This window comes from Triticum urartu, chromosome 3A, assembly GCF_056163025.1.
Source record: "Triticum urartu cultivar PI428250 chromosome 3A, HENAU_Tu73, whole genome shotgun sequence".
NCBI classification, from domain to species: Eukaryota; Viridiplantae; Streptophyta; class Magnoliopsida; order Poales; family Poaceae; genus Triticum; species Triticum urartu.
The window spans coordinates 719,640,386-719,653,420 of record NC_141875.1 but is presented as its reverse complement, the minus strand read 5'-3'; the positions used below and the strand labels follow the sequence as shown (position 1 = coordinate 719,653,420).

The following is a 13,035-nucleotide window of genomic DNA, read 5'->3' as shown; positions in this document are numbered from 1 at the left end:
GAGGGACGCGCGTCATCCGGTCTTCACTGCGCAGCCCGTGAGGCATCAATGGCGCAGGCTGACCGGCGCGGCAGCTTTGGCATTGATTCGCCGCGGGAAACGAGGCGATGAGGACGACGAAGAGCCGAGAAGAGGGTAGAGTCGCTGACGCGGCGGGCCCGTGGTTGTTTCGCGCCAAAACAGTTCGCCCCGGCGCCCCGGGCGCCCCCCAGCGCGCAGGATTCGGCCTGGGTCCGCCGGCGCTGTTTTCGGCCCAAGCCGGCGAAAATCGGGCTCCTGGGGGCGCGACTGGGCCGATTTTTCGGCGCCGGCGCAAAAAAAACGCCTGGGGAGGCCTTCCTGGGGGCGCGGCTGGAGATGCTCTTACCCACCTCCCACAAATCCAGCCAGTATACTAGAAAAATATTCCACCACTAGTTAGTTATCATCTATAACATTTGTTGGGAAGACACTTTATGGCATGCGGGGGCATGGGCACATACCACTTTTTCTTGTGGCTTTTGATTTTTAATATTTTTTATATTTTTTGAATTTTAATTAAGTTTCATTTGTATATTCATGTTTATTGTGATTAGGGCTTTCAAATAAGATCTATTTTGAATATGTTTTTACAATTTTTTTAAATTCAATAAGTTACAACTGTTGAAACTTGGTACAAGCGAATGACAAAGTCGCGAAACTTGGTATGATAGAACAATAAAATTGCAAGTTTTAGAAACTGAAACTTAAACGTTGTGTGTCCGCGAGGCATTCGGGCGGGCGAGCACGGACGGGCGGGTTGCACTTTGATATTTACAATATTTAATGCTATAATTGTATATTTACATTTTGTTATTAGTCTATCATTTTATTCCCCAATTTACCTTTCCATTCGAAGAATAATAAAGAGTCTTCCCTCCATTTTTCAGAATGAAACCACAAAGTTCGGTCCACGGTTGACGGTAGTGAGGAAATGGTGCCTCCGTCGGAATGAAATAATGGTGCTTCTTGGCATCGTTGGGAGATATATGGAGGTTGATGTGTCCCTATATATGGTTCTCTAGGTTGGGGTTTTTCTATTGAAAGTTTATCTTGGTGGCGATGTCCTACGGAGCGATGGCGCGGATGTGTTTCTTGATCCTTGAACTGAAATTCCAACTGACGAAGGTTGGTCAGTTTTCGCCTCGTTAGTATCGTGTGGGAGTTGTGCTTCCAGACCCCATCTGGACGGACCTGTGATGTGGGAAGGCAGTTTGCATATCGCAGTTGATGACATCTTCTAAGGAACTAGCTTTCAACACGTTTGATCCGCAGAGATGGAGGCCCAGATAGAAACTTGATGACTCCATGTCCATGAGCCCCCTCTCTTCCTCCCATGCTTCTCTTCTTACTGTAGCGCCGCTTGCAGAGTTCGGCCCAGTGGCGTGCTTAAAGAGTTAGAGTTGGGAAGTGGAAGAGTGCATCAGTTCTTTTTTTTTTCATTTGTCGTTGTGCTTGTGTTTTAGCAGCAGGTCCACTTACTCCTTTGCCCGCGATCCAAGCTACGACTATGGCTGCCGTAGTGCCTGTCGTTGGTGTAGGCTGGCATAAAGAATTTGAGGCCATTCTTGCTGTTGTGATGATCACAAGGGTTCATCCCCTCCTCTGCATCCTTGGGCATCAGGGTGATGGAGACGGCAAAATTTCATAATTTGATTCTTTTTTAAAAGTTAATCGAGATCTGTCCCTATTTTGTAAAAAAATTAGGATCTGACTTTTTTTTCTATCACCGTCGTCTTCGACGGTAGGCTAAGACAGGCTCCCGCCACAGTCAATGACGATAGCAATTGATCATCACTAAAACAGCGTTTGCTAGGTACAGAGGCCTACCGCCATAGCTGACGGCGGTAGCCCTAGCTACCTTACGCCAGACTTGGTGGCGGTAGCCTCCAGGCCACTATTCCGGCATGAATGCAAGTGTGGCTGCATCGATTTGGGTGATTGGGTCATAATTTCTCTGCCACTCTTTAAGCACTCTACTGATTTGCAGCACCCGCTGGACCGTGGCATACTTTTTTTTTAATTAGCACATATGCATCTGCTTACATTGCATGATATCTTCTCTAGCGTAGCACGTGTGAGAACTGAAGGCATAAACACATGAATCATTCTTAACAACTTCTACGTGCTTTATACAGGTCTTTGATAATTTTGCTGGAAATAAACAAGTGTGTCGTATATTTGTTTGGAAAAACCTATAATATAACGTATCTCTACTTCTAATATCTCAGTTGGTAGGTCGCATTCCGGATTTTATTTTCGTCCCACCTCACCCGGTCTTTTTGGTACTTTTTTGGTACTTTCTCCCACCTTCCGCTCAGCCGCAATGAATCAAAAAAAACCGTCCAGCCGAGTACCCCAGCCGCCCCCACGCGCCCAACCTTCCGTCGCATCCAACTAACCCGAACGAAAAAAACCAGCTAAAGCAAGCCGGCGAAAATTAACCAGCGAAAAAAAATCGCCCCACTCTGCGCCCTCGAGCGAGGTTTCGTGCCCTCGAGCGAGAAACAGTCGCCCGACTCTGTTCCCTCCTTCGCCCGCCGCCTCCCTTCGTCCCTTCACCGCCGCCGCCCTTCGTTCCTTCGCCGCCCCCGCTCCATCCATTCACCGTCGCCCTGGCACTGATCCGGCGCGTAAATCGCACATCACAAGCGCCGGCCTCCACTGATCCGGCGCTGGTCCAGGATCCGGCGCCGATCCTGGTCAGGACCCGTCGCCGGAGACGTCCAGGACGTCCAGGATCCGGCTACACCTTTCACCAGCCGCCGCCGAGGAGCCCTACGCCGCAGCCAAGATCCGAGAGGAGCAGCCGCCGCCGAGGTTCGAGAGGAGCTGGCCACCACGACCTCCCTCCCCAGCCGGCCGCCACCACCTCCTCCCCCACCCCCTCCCCCACGTGCCTGGCATAGGTGGGTCTCAGCCTCCCTCCTACCTCCGTCCAAGGCTAGGAACTCCCCTCCCCTCCCGATCTCCTCCCTTCGTCCAAGGCCACGAGCTCCCCTCCCCTACCCGATGTGACGAAGAGAGGGCCAGGCCTTGCCACTCCGGTGTTCGATGTGGCCAGATCCAGCCGGGGGACTCGCCGCAGAGCCTCCATGTCGGCGGAGCAGCAGCAGCCCAACAGAAGGTGGGTGCCCAATCCGTTTTTTGTTCATAGATTTCTGTTGTAGTTTAATTTACTTGACATTTTGCCAAGTCATAATTTTAGGACTATCACAACATATGTATTACTTTGCACCCATGTACTCTGTCAAATTTGTTCAGTTCAAAGCATTAAGACTATGACCAGCTATCCAATTTGCAGTCCAGATATATTGTTTCCTTAATCAGCAATGCAAATTTGGGGCAGCTTCAATTTTCTTGTCTGATTTTATTTTGCAATCTATAATCTGAACTGAAAGACAGGGGTACATGCGCTCAGGTTTTGTAGTTGACTAACCATTAGTAATGCAAATTAGGAGCCCCTTTAATTTCTGTGAGCTGCAAGTGCAGTTGACCAATAATCTCATACTTGCTCATAAGCTGGTGAACTGAATCAACACGCCTCTTTTGGTTCCAACAAAAAAATTCCATGCTTAGGACTGTAAAATTACTTCTGTGTAATGTTCATATGGGTCTGGAGGACATTTTACACTTGATGTTTACTTGTGCACGAGCGAAGCAAGTCTGAGCTGCCTTGGGTCTTCTAGAAATTATTGAAGAAGCGTCACGTATTGATAGATCTGGATCCTTTGTGTTGGAAGAGCTGCTGCGTCGGACTATCATAGTTCATATCATAATATTGATGCCTCTTTTGATATAGCGCTCAAATAAGATTAGGAGGAAGGGCATCACACTCTCCGAGAGCAAACAAGATACCACGTACCGATCCTGTCAGTGCATGTAATATCACTATGTTATATTAACAAATCTGCCCAATGTTGTTTTAACAAATCTGTCTTTTCTTTTTTCACATTGTGTAGGATTTAGAATTATGACAAGGAGTCAGGGACACAATCAGATGTATACCATCCGTTGTGATGATACAAGGAAAGTAAACATATACGCATATTGTGTTCAACGTGATGATACAAGCGAAAGCTGGCCTACGCCGCCAACTGATCTGCGGCAGCATGGAAGGAGTGTTCAAAAGCAGCAGGAACAGTTGTTCCATTGCTGGTCGGAGGGAGAGCTTGGCAAGGGAGATAGAGGGAGCTCTACAACCACGATCTTGGCATACAACCCGATGGCATCATGCCCACTTAAGCTTCTTCCATGTTCCAATTCTTGCATTTGTTGGTCTTTTACTGTCAGAGCTTACGAAATCCATTACAAATCGAGGTGAGGCCAAGTCGTGAACTTGCTGAGACGTCTTTGCCTTGAATTCTAAGGCTTGAATCTAAATGGAGGTGAGGCCAAGTCTTGAACGAATACTAAGGTTTGCATCTTTTATAAAGCTTGACAGTTACTGTGTAGTTTCAGTTAACATGATAGTCACGCGTGGTGAATCTCTTTTCTTGTCCAGAGATTTCAAGAATCCATTATTGCCTACAGAACAACATCCTAGGGCCCTCCCAGTTTGATTCTCTTTATTTTGCTATATCTCAACTATTACATACATCATTTATGCTCTGAAGCTAACCATTGTATGCTTTGATTGGTTGGAGCGGCAAGGTTTTCCAGATCCTGGGAGTCTATCCCTTCCAACAATCTGGAGGTAGCATAGTACATCCGTACTCGCAGGTTGGTGTCTGACTGTCTTTGAATGGTGTTGCTCCAGTGTTGTTTTCCAATGATTAATTTGCAGAAATTGATTATCTGGACATACATGTTTGCTATGTTTGCATCTTGTTTACATATCCCTGTGAGTTCTCTTACAGGAAGAATATGAGTTTGGTGTTTCTTTACTGCCTGGAGCGCCGAGTGTCTGGTACCAATGAACGGTGCACACTAATAGTCAGTGATTTGAACACTAGCTTATGCCAGATTTTACCAGTTCCGTTTTGAGCCTTGGAAGGCTCATTTCACAATCTTAATATTTTGACTACCTTTTCAAATGCCAGAGTATATTTTATATAGAAAATACCGACTGCAAAGTTATACTATCAAGTAATTCCACACACAAAATAAATAAGAGAAACTTATATGTAACGTTGGCAGATGCTTGTTGGCATGGAACGGACATTGTGGATCCAGTGTGAGAATCTCATAGCTGCACTAACTAATTGTACTATTCTTTTAGAATGACAGCCTCCCTAAGTTTGTTTCATTTAAAATGATTTGCCTCACTAATTGTATGTCAGGCTGCAACATCCTTAGTTCCTCCACATACGACCCTGCGACTAAACCGAGCCGCATACATCTACAATGCTTTTGTGTTGCTGATGCCGTTGCGGCCTCCCCGCATGGGTTCCCATCCTCTGTTCGCCGGCCCGCGCCCCCACATCTCCTCACATTAGTATGGCTGCCGGCTGCAGAATCGACGAGGAGGTCGCAGTGGAGGGGTGGTGCTGCAGTGGCTAGCAAGATATCATAAGCTCTCCTTTGTTCTTTTGTGTTTGAATCAGATTCAGTGGTTCTTGATTTTACAGTCATGTATCGACCACCATTGGGTAAGCTCATCAAGGTTTATCTTGGTTGCAGTTTGCATAAGCTAGGTTTGGATTACACTGACCTTTGCCAGATATATTTGCTTGATAGGTCGATTGCATTATATGCTAGAGGGTGCAATGCCATGTTTTTTAATGCTTGTATCATGTGCACCCTAGAGCCGTAACACTGGTTGTTTCAGGCCCTAAATAAAATCTGACACTTGAAAATTATCGGGGCATGCCGTTTGAACTACCACACCCCATATAAAATGGTGGATTATGCCATGATCGTATAAGTCTTTCTTACCCTGTAATTATGTTCATATGTTTGGACAGAGGGAATATGATCTGAGCCGCCGTTATGTGTTTCTACTAATTAAAGAACAACTAGGGTCACATGAAAGAAGACGAGGTATGTTGCGGGGCTGTTGTCGATTCTTGCCTATTTGTCATTAGTTATTCTGTTTTGGCGGAATTACTATGTTATCAAATTTGAGTGTTCAACAACTTGCAGAAGTAATTACATGCCAAATTTCTAAATCTTAGTTCATATGCAGCTGGAAGAATTCCACGATAGACCATTGCTTCAAGGTTGGGAGCGGCCACAACATAATTGACATCAAAACCAGATCTGGGTCCTACATATCCGGTCTTGCTCGGTGAGATTTCTATTTTCCAATCCGTTATATACCTATGATTTATTTGCTACATGAGGTAGTGGCGGGATCACCTTTACAATGCCAAATTATATTTCTATTTCTACAGTATTAGCTACTAGCCAACAGCATGTGTTTACACTCTCATCAGTTAACAGAGTGATTAGTCATGGTAAACTATGTGCCAGCTTATGTGAGTCCAATCGTTCTATCTTTTACCAGCATTCCCCATTGTGTAAATTGGGATTATTTGCACCAGCCTTCATACACTCCTAAAAAATGGTAGGGAAGACAAGCAAATAGGCACCAGTGGAGCTATGGCAAGGCTCAAAGGGCCATGGCCCGCCCTGGGCTAGAGTGAAAAGGAGTTTTACATGAAGTTTATCCCACAATATTGCATTGATTTTTAGTTTGGTGGTGCTATTTGCACTATCCAGCCCGCCAACATTTTTTAGGTAACTCCGCCACTGCAAATAGGTATCACGATGGTTGCTGCCTAGAGGGAAGTGAGAAGAAGAGAAGACACAACATGGAGAGGAAGACAATCAGATATATCACTTGTTGCTTTACATCTTTTGTTTGAGCCTTGCTACCTGATTGCTCTTGCAATTGAGGTTTTCCAGTGAGCATTTTATTACATAGATAGGCTCTTTCTGATGACACCAAGGCTACGACAATGAGTAGGCATGCTCTTTTAAAAATGGGTAGGCATACTCTCTTCAAAATGAGTAGGCATCTTTCCTTTCTGAATAATGGTAACATTAATTTGTTTACTTGTTAAGATTTCCCTTGAATGACTTACTATTGTTATGCACTTATGTTGAATGAAATTTTATCCATTTTGTAGTATCCTACAATGGTTTACAGATGGTGTGGCTCCTTGCACTAAGATGATCGATCAGAGATCTAGAGTCCTCAATACAGATCGATGACGCCTCCTCAAGATTCACTTCTTCGTAGCCCCCAACCTTGGTATAGTATAAAAACCTACAAATAAATCAGAAGAATAGGCAATTATCGGATGCTTATGTTTGTTGGTGTAGTAGCCCTCTTAAGTCTAGTCCTAGAGAAGTGTGTCGTAGAAGCATATCAGGAAGACATGGACGTGGATATGCATTATGGTTGTATTATGGACGTGGATATGGTCGCTATATTAGCTATATCTTTTACATATTTTTCTGAGTTTGTTCTCAGGGGTGGGTCGTGGCTACCTGATAACGGTCCAATTTGGTTGTTTTATGATCTTGTCAAGATATTTCACACCATACGGATTAACTATCACCAGTTTTGGTTAATGATTCCTGATATTTATCTCCCAATGGTTATCCGTCCGCACAGTTGCATGCAACTACAAGTACAAACTAATTTTTTAACTTCCATTTCTTGATCAATTGACATTGGAAAATTAGCACTATTAACGCACTCTTTGTAGAATACTGCTAATACACTAAAATCTATTTGAAACTTATTTTATGGAATACAAAGATTACTTTTTTATATATGTGAAATATAAACTCCTCTACACTAGAATCACAAAGAAACATGAAATGGAACCCCACCTTGAAACACGTAAAAACAGATATGATGTTGATCTATGATATACCCCATTAACTGCAAAATTTAGCATGATGATGATGGAAGAAAGTGTTAATCAAGGTGTTATTTTCGAGCAAAAACCCAACATTTTATTATTTTCCCTTGATTGCATGCCTCATTATTTAATCACCGATGCACATATGCTACCTTCATGTTTCAATCATATTTACTTACTCTTCCAAGGAATTTATGGCCAGATGTGTTCAAATGCTTTTATCTTTTGAACATGTTTTCATATGAATGAACTGTGGTGCTTTTACTTTTCATTAAGGTTGCTCGACCAAGGTTGTTCGGTGATTGTGTGCACTCCACATGCATCGCCTTTGTCGAGTAAGAAAAATATATTTTATCTCTGATTATTTCCACATAATCTTCTTTCGGTTATTTGATTTTCTTTACGTTTGTCCCCTTATGCTCCTCTTATTCCCTCAATAATGTTTGGCCTTGTAGCAACGCACGGGGACATACCTCGACAATAGCTATTTCAAAAAAAGAAGCAAAAGGAGCGCATGATATATACCATTTCATATATCATAGCAGCAAAAACACATTGTGGTGGTCGCGCTGAGCTACGACGATGTGCATTCCTTAGCACCGGGAATTGGCCTAGGATGTCGTGGAGGGGAGAGGAGGGGGCGGGTGACACCGTGGAGGGAAGGAGAGATGGCGGTGAGAGGAAGGTGCGGGTTGAATGACGTGGCGTTGAGGGGAGGCAGCAGCAAGAGGCCATGGCGAGGAGAGATTGTGGCGACGAAGCCATGACAAGGAGAGCAGGCCGGGAGAATGAGATGTGAGTGTGAACGTTCTGCCATGCAATGAGAGTCAGAGATTGAACTGTTTTGTTTATTGTAAGGTAAGAAGAAAAGGAGCTGCTGTTTGCTTTTTTTTGTGTGGGAAAAGCGACTGTTTGTTGTGAGAAAAATATCACATACCTTTTTATACAGTGAAAAATAACACATACCCTAGCTAGTCATTTCTGGAGAATAATTACCAAGTGAGTTCCTTACTAAAATTCGGATGCGACTTACTCTACTAAAAAGCAGATGCCACTCACTCGGACTACATATATTGTACATGGGCTTATCTTATTTTATTATTCTAATATGTTTATATATCGCTTTTGTTGATTAGTGATAAGAACTATGGCTTCGGATGATGCTTTGAAAATGTCAATTGACAAAGCTTTATGATTGGCGGACTGAAAACTCCACAATTAGAAGAGACATATATAAATAGTGGTTCTTCTTTATATATTTGTTTCACATGACAATATAGAAGATGTATTTTCATATATGCTTATTTTTGCAGAGTATGAGAGAGATGAAGATGTATGATGTCGACATTCAAAAGGAATCAGAATAATACACGTATATATGTGCAATCAGAATAAAAGATTAAAAGGCCCGTGCGCACGGGCACTCTACTAGTTATTGATAATAGAGATCACCAGAAAGTTGTTTCTAAGTGAAAAATATTTATTTATGTTTAATTATTTATTTCTTAGTGAAAAATATATTGTCGAACGAAAATAAGCAGGAGACTTGCGGATAAACGTTGAAGCCGGGAATCGGCTGTGTGGCAGACGCACATGGCAACTCTGGCAGCACCATCTGAGGAAACACTGATGAGCCCGCGCTGGCCGCAGCCACGGGGCGCTGACGAGCCCGTGATGGCCAGGGTTCAACCCTAGGTAGATCATGGCCTCCCTTGTTGCCACGACGACTCAGGCATTGGTTTTCTCCTACTATGCGGCTGCGAAGAGGGCGGAGACGGCCGCCGCTTCGCCCCTTGCGCCTGCGCGTGCCTCCGGTCCTTCCTCTTCGCCGACTGCACGACCCGCTCCTCGGGCGTCAACCTTTTCTTCTTGGGCGGCCGCGGTCTTGCGGGGGCGCGTGGGGCTTGCCTTTCGCAGAGGCGACAGAGGTGATGAGGTCGAATGAGGCGAGGGAGGCGAGGCCGGCGGCGGTATCGAGGGCTGGGGCATCGTCATCCATGGCCAGGAGCACGAGCGGGCGGGAGGGTTTTGCGAAAGTGGAGGGAAATGGTGGTCGCTGTGCTACCGACTGGTGGGCCAAGGGGAGAATCTGTTTACTGTCCGCGCCGACGCAAATGAGACTCAAATTTGGGACAGGAATGGGTCGGCAAGTGGACGAAAAGCGGACGTGCATCAGTTTGGGTCGGCGCTGTGCCAATTTTTTTATCCGCAACGATTCAAACAGACACACACAGATGAAATGAGTCGGCGAGTTGGAGTTGCTTTTAACAATTTTGATTGCACCATGCATGTTTATGGAGAATCATTGGCGTGTGATGCGATTCACAAGACCGTGGTCTCATTTCTCATCTACACTATTCTAATAGCATATTAAACTATGTAGTATGCACTTGCATGTGTATTGAAGATACCACGGGTGCATGTTTGTCGTGCATGTACTGCCAATAAACAAAGAGCAGCATGCATGTTGTATCAACCACAACGAGAGTGAATAAGAACATCTCTAGCCGTGCCCCCAACAGGATCTCCTCAGACGATTTTGCCGCGCCGGCGTCCAAAAAACGGCCCGGTCACACCCCCAGAAGCCTGTTTTTCGCCGGCTCGGGGCGAAACTGGTGCCGTCAGACCCAGGCCGAACCCAGCTTCTTCGGGGGGCGCCTGGGGCGCCGGCACAAGCGAAAATGGCGCGTGGGTCCGCCCTGTCGGCGAGGCGAGCGCCTCTTCCCGCCGTTTCTTCCCGCGTTTTCCCTACTTCCCTCCCGTACTCTTCCTTCCTCCCACCAATCTCCCTCCCGCTCGCCTCCCTCCCAGCTGGCCGCCATGCTACCGAAGAAGTACGTCGCCCCCTGCGCGGCGGCAACCGCGACCGCCTCCGTCGCCCAGCCGAAGCAGAGGAAGCCGAGGGCGCCGCCGATCAAGCCACCGGGCATGTCAAACGCCGAGTGGAGGGCCGAAGTTCAGCGGCGGGAGGCTGTCACTGCCGACCGGCGGAACAGGGCCATCGCCAAGAAGGCCCGCGACAACGCGGCGCGCGCGGCTGCGGCTGCCTCGGCGGACCAAATCGAGGCCGAGGCGGCTCGCGCGGGGATGATGAATCCACCCAGAAGCCACGCCCAGTACGCGCCCTGGGGTCAGCAAGGCCTCGGCTCTCCACAACCATGGGGATCGCCCTCGCCGGGCTACGCCGATGGTGACGCGCACGGTGGGTTCAACCCAAACGTCACCTTCCCCCATGGATACCCGGTCCAGCGCACGCCCTCACCCGCCTTCGCCGGCGTGCAGTACCCTCCATACAACTACTCGCCGCCCGCCTACGCTTCCTCCCCGACGCCGCCGCTACGCCGTGGCCCGCTGCCCTTCTCGCACCTCGGTGACACCGACGAGACCGAGGCCGACATGGACGACATCATCGCGACAGGTTCGGCTGCGGCCGCTGCATCTCCCGGGTTCGTCACCCAGGATGAGGCGGTGGATCTCGGCGGCAGCATGGACGGCGAGCTCTGCTACGTCTACGGCGAGGATGAGCAGGAGGAGCGGGAGGAGGACGAGGAGGAGGAGGAGGAGGAGCCGACGCCTGCGATGGTGAAGGGGCGCAAGAAGAAGCGGGCGGCCAGGACATGCGAGCCACGCATCAAGTGGGCGTCCAAGGAGGAGGAATGCCTCGCCGAAGCATGGAAAGTCGTCTGCCTCGACCCGACGACCGGCACGAACCAGAGCGTCGACCCGTACTGGGACCGCATCAAGGCCGAGTTCAACGAGCACAAGCTCGTCGACCCCTACTTCAAAGGCGTCTACGTGCAGCGCGGCTCCAAGGCGATGGCGAACCATTGGGGGCGTATCCAGGGGGCATGCAACAAATGGCATGGGGTCGTCGAGGAGGTCGCGACTCGCCCGGAGAGCGGCGCCAGCGTCGAGGATCAGGTATGCCACGCCGGCCTCCCGCCTCTCTTCGCCGTGTGCGCGCGCCAACTGTTTGTCCCTCCGTGCAGTTGCTGCGCATGTTCACCCTGTACCGGCAGAGCAACAGCGACGCCGAATTCAAGTACCTCCATGTCTACAAGCGCATTGACAAGTGCGAGAAGTGGGCGGAAGTCCGGCGCACCCTCGACAAGGCCAAGGAGACCTACAAGGCGGACGCGCCGACTCCTGGCGCATCGAAAGGGCGGCCGGACGGCAACAAAGTTGCCAAGAAGGGAAAATACGCCGACACGACCACCGCTCGAGTGGAGGCGCGGTGGTCGGCGTTGATGTCGAGCAGCGACATCAAGCTCGACCTGCTCCGGACGAACGTCACCGCGAAGAAGAGAAACACCGACCTAGCTTTCCTGCTGGGCGGGGCGGACATGCTCCAGAGCACCGACGAGGCGGTCAAGGCGTTGTACTTGGCGGAGCGCGGTCTCATCCTGAACCAGCTTCCCTCGACAAGGCCGCCGACGCCGACGCGCACGCCGACGCCGCCACAAAGCCCGTGTGACGACGCCCAGCAGCACCAAAGCCGCGCCGACGCCGCCCAGCGCAGAGGCTGCTCCGTCACCGCTAAGCCCGCGCACGCCAACTCCGCCGACGCCTGGGGCAGAGCCCGCCGAGTGATGTGCACGTGAACTTCTGCCGCTCTATTTTTTATACGCCAAACTGTAGCTTGCGATCGCCCGACTTGTGGCATCTTTTGTGAGTGGGAACGACCAAATTCGAGTTTTTCGTGTCCTGGGGGCGTGACTGGGAGCTAGGTCGCCCCCAAAGGCCGAACTAGTGCCGATTCACCCTCAGACCGCCCTTTTTTAACGCCCCGGGGGGCCGAACGGCTGGAGATGCTCTAAACGATGGCATGGAGGCTACCGCCACCAAGTCTAGCGGGAGGGTAGCTAAGGCTACCGCCGTCAACTATGGTGGTAGGCCTCTGTACTTAGCAGACGTCGTTTTAACGTTGACCAATTGCTACCGCCATGGAAGATTGGTGATGGCGGCAAGGCGCCTGTTGTGTTCACCTTTGTGTGATGGCAGCGGTCGATGGCCTTTCACCTTTTCCTTATCGATGATGTTTGGTCAAATGACGACCAAAATACTTCCTCTCTATCAACGGTCATATGGGAGGCAGTCTCAAAGTTTGCTCAGTGGCTCTGGCTCGTTAGTGCAGCCATGGCGATCTCGCCGCACCAAGTGATGCATCCTTAGCGATGGCTAGTTTTGGGTTGATGTTTCC

At 48.6% G+C, this 13,035-nt stretch overlaps 1 protein-coding gene and 1 long non-coding RNA gene across 7 annotated transcripts; both read left to right on the top strand.

The window, feature by feature from the left end:
- Nucleotides 1–2,458: 2,458 nt before the first annotated feature.
- Nucleotides 2,459–7,542, top strand: LOC125546192 (uncharacterized). 6 transcript variants are annotated; one of them, XR_015599111.1, is made up of 8 exons: nt 2,459–3,145; nt 3,821–3,890; nt 3,981–4,740; nt 5,158–5,194; nt 5,301–5,609; nt 5,925–6,000; nt 6,146–6,247; nt 7,092–7,542. It is a non-coding gene; the product is annotated as an uncharacterized LOC125546192 (long non-coding RNA). The 6 variants fall into 6 exon arrangements; XR_015599109.1 differs by lacking the exons at nt 5,158–5,194; nt 5,301–5,609 and having other exon boundaries at nt 3,981–4,406; nt 4,523–4,740; XR_015599108.1 differs by lacking the exons at nt 5,158–5,194; nt 5,301–5,609 and having other exon boundaries at nt 3,981–4,435; nt 4,523–4,740.
- A 3,113-nt stretch (nt 7,543–10,655) lies between these two features.
- Nucleotides 10,656–12,436, top strand: LOC147982103 (uncharacterized). Its single transcript, XM_087516198.1, has 2 exons — nt 10,656–11,756; nt 11,948–12,436. Exons 1-2 carry the CDS (start codon nt 10,656–10,658, stop codon nt 12,434–12,436), a joined length of 1,590 nt encoding a protein of 529 aa, XP_087372324.1.
- The last annotated feature ends 599 nt before the right edge of the window (nt 12,437–13,035 follow it).

Excerpts from the sequence above, each read along its gene's own strand:
- LOC147982103 (XM_087516198.1), top strand. The coding sequence starts at position 10,656 with ATGCTACCGAAGAAGTACGTCGCCCCCTGCGCGGCGGCAACCGCGACC. Across the intron at positions 11,757-11,947 it reads GCGCCAGCGTCGAGGATCAG|GCCAAGGAGACCTACAAGGC; the intron begins GTATGCCACGCC and ends ACCCTCGACAAG.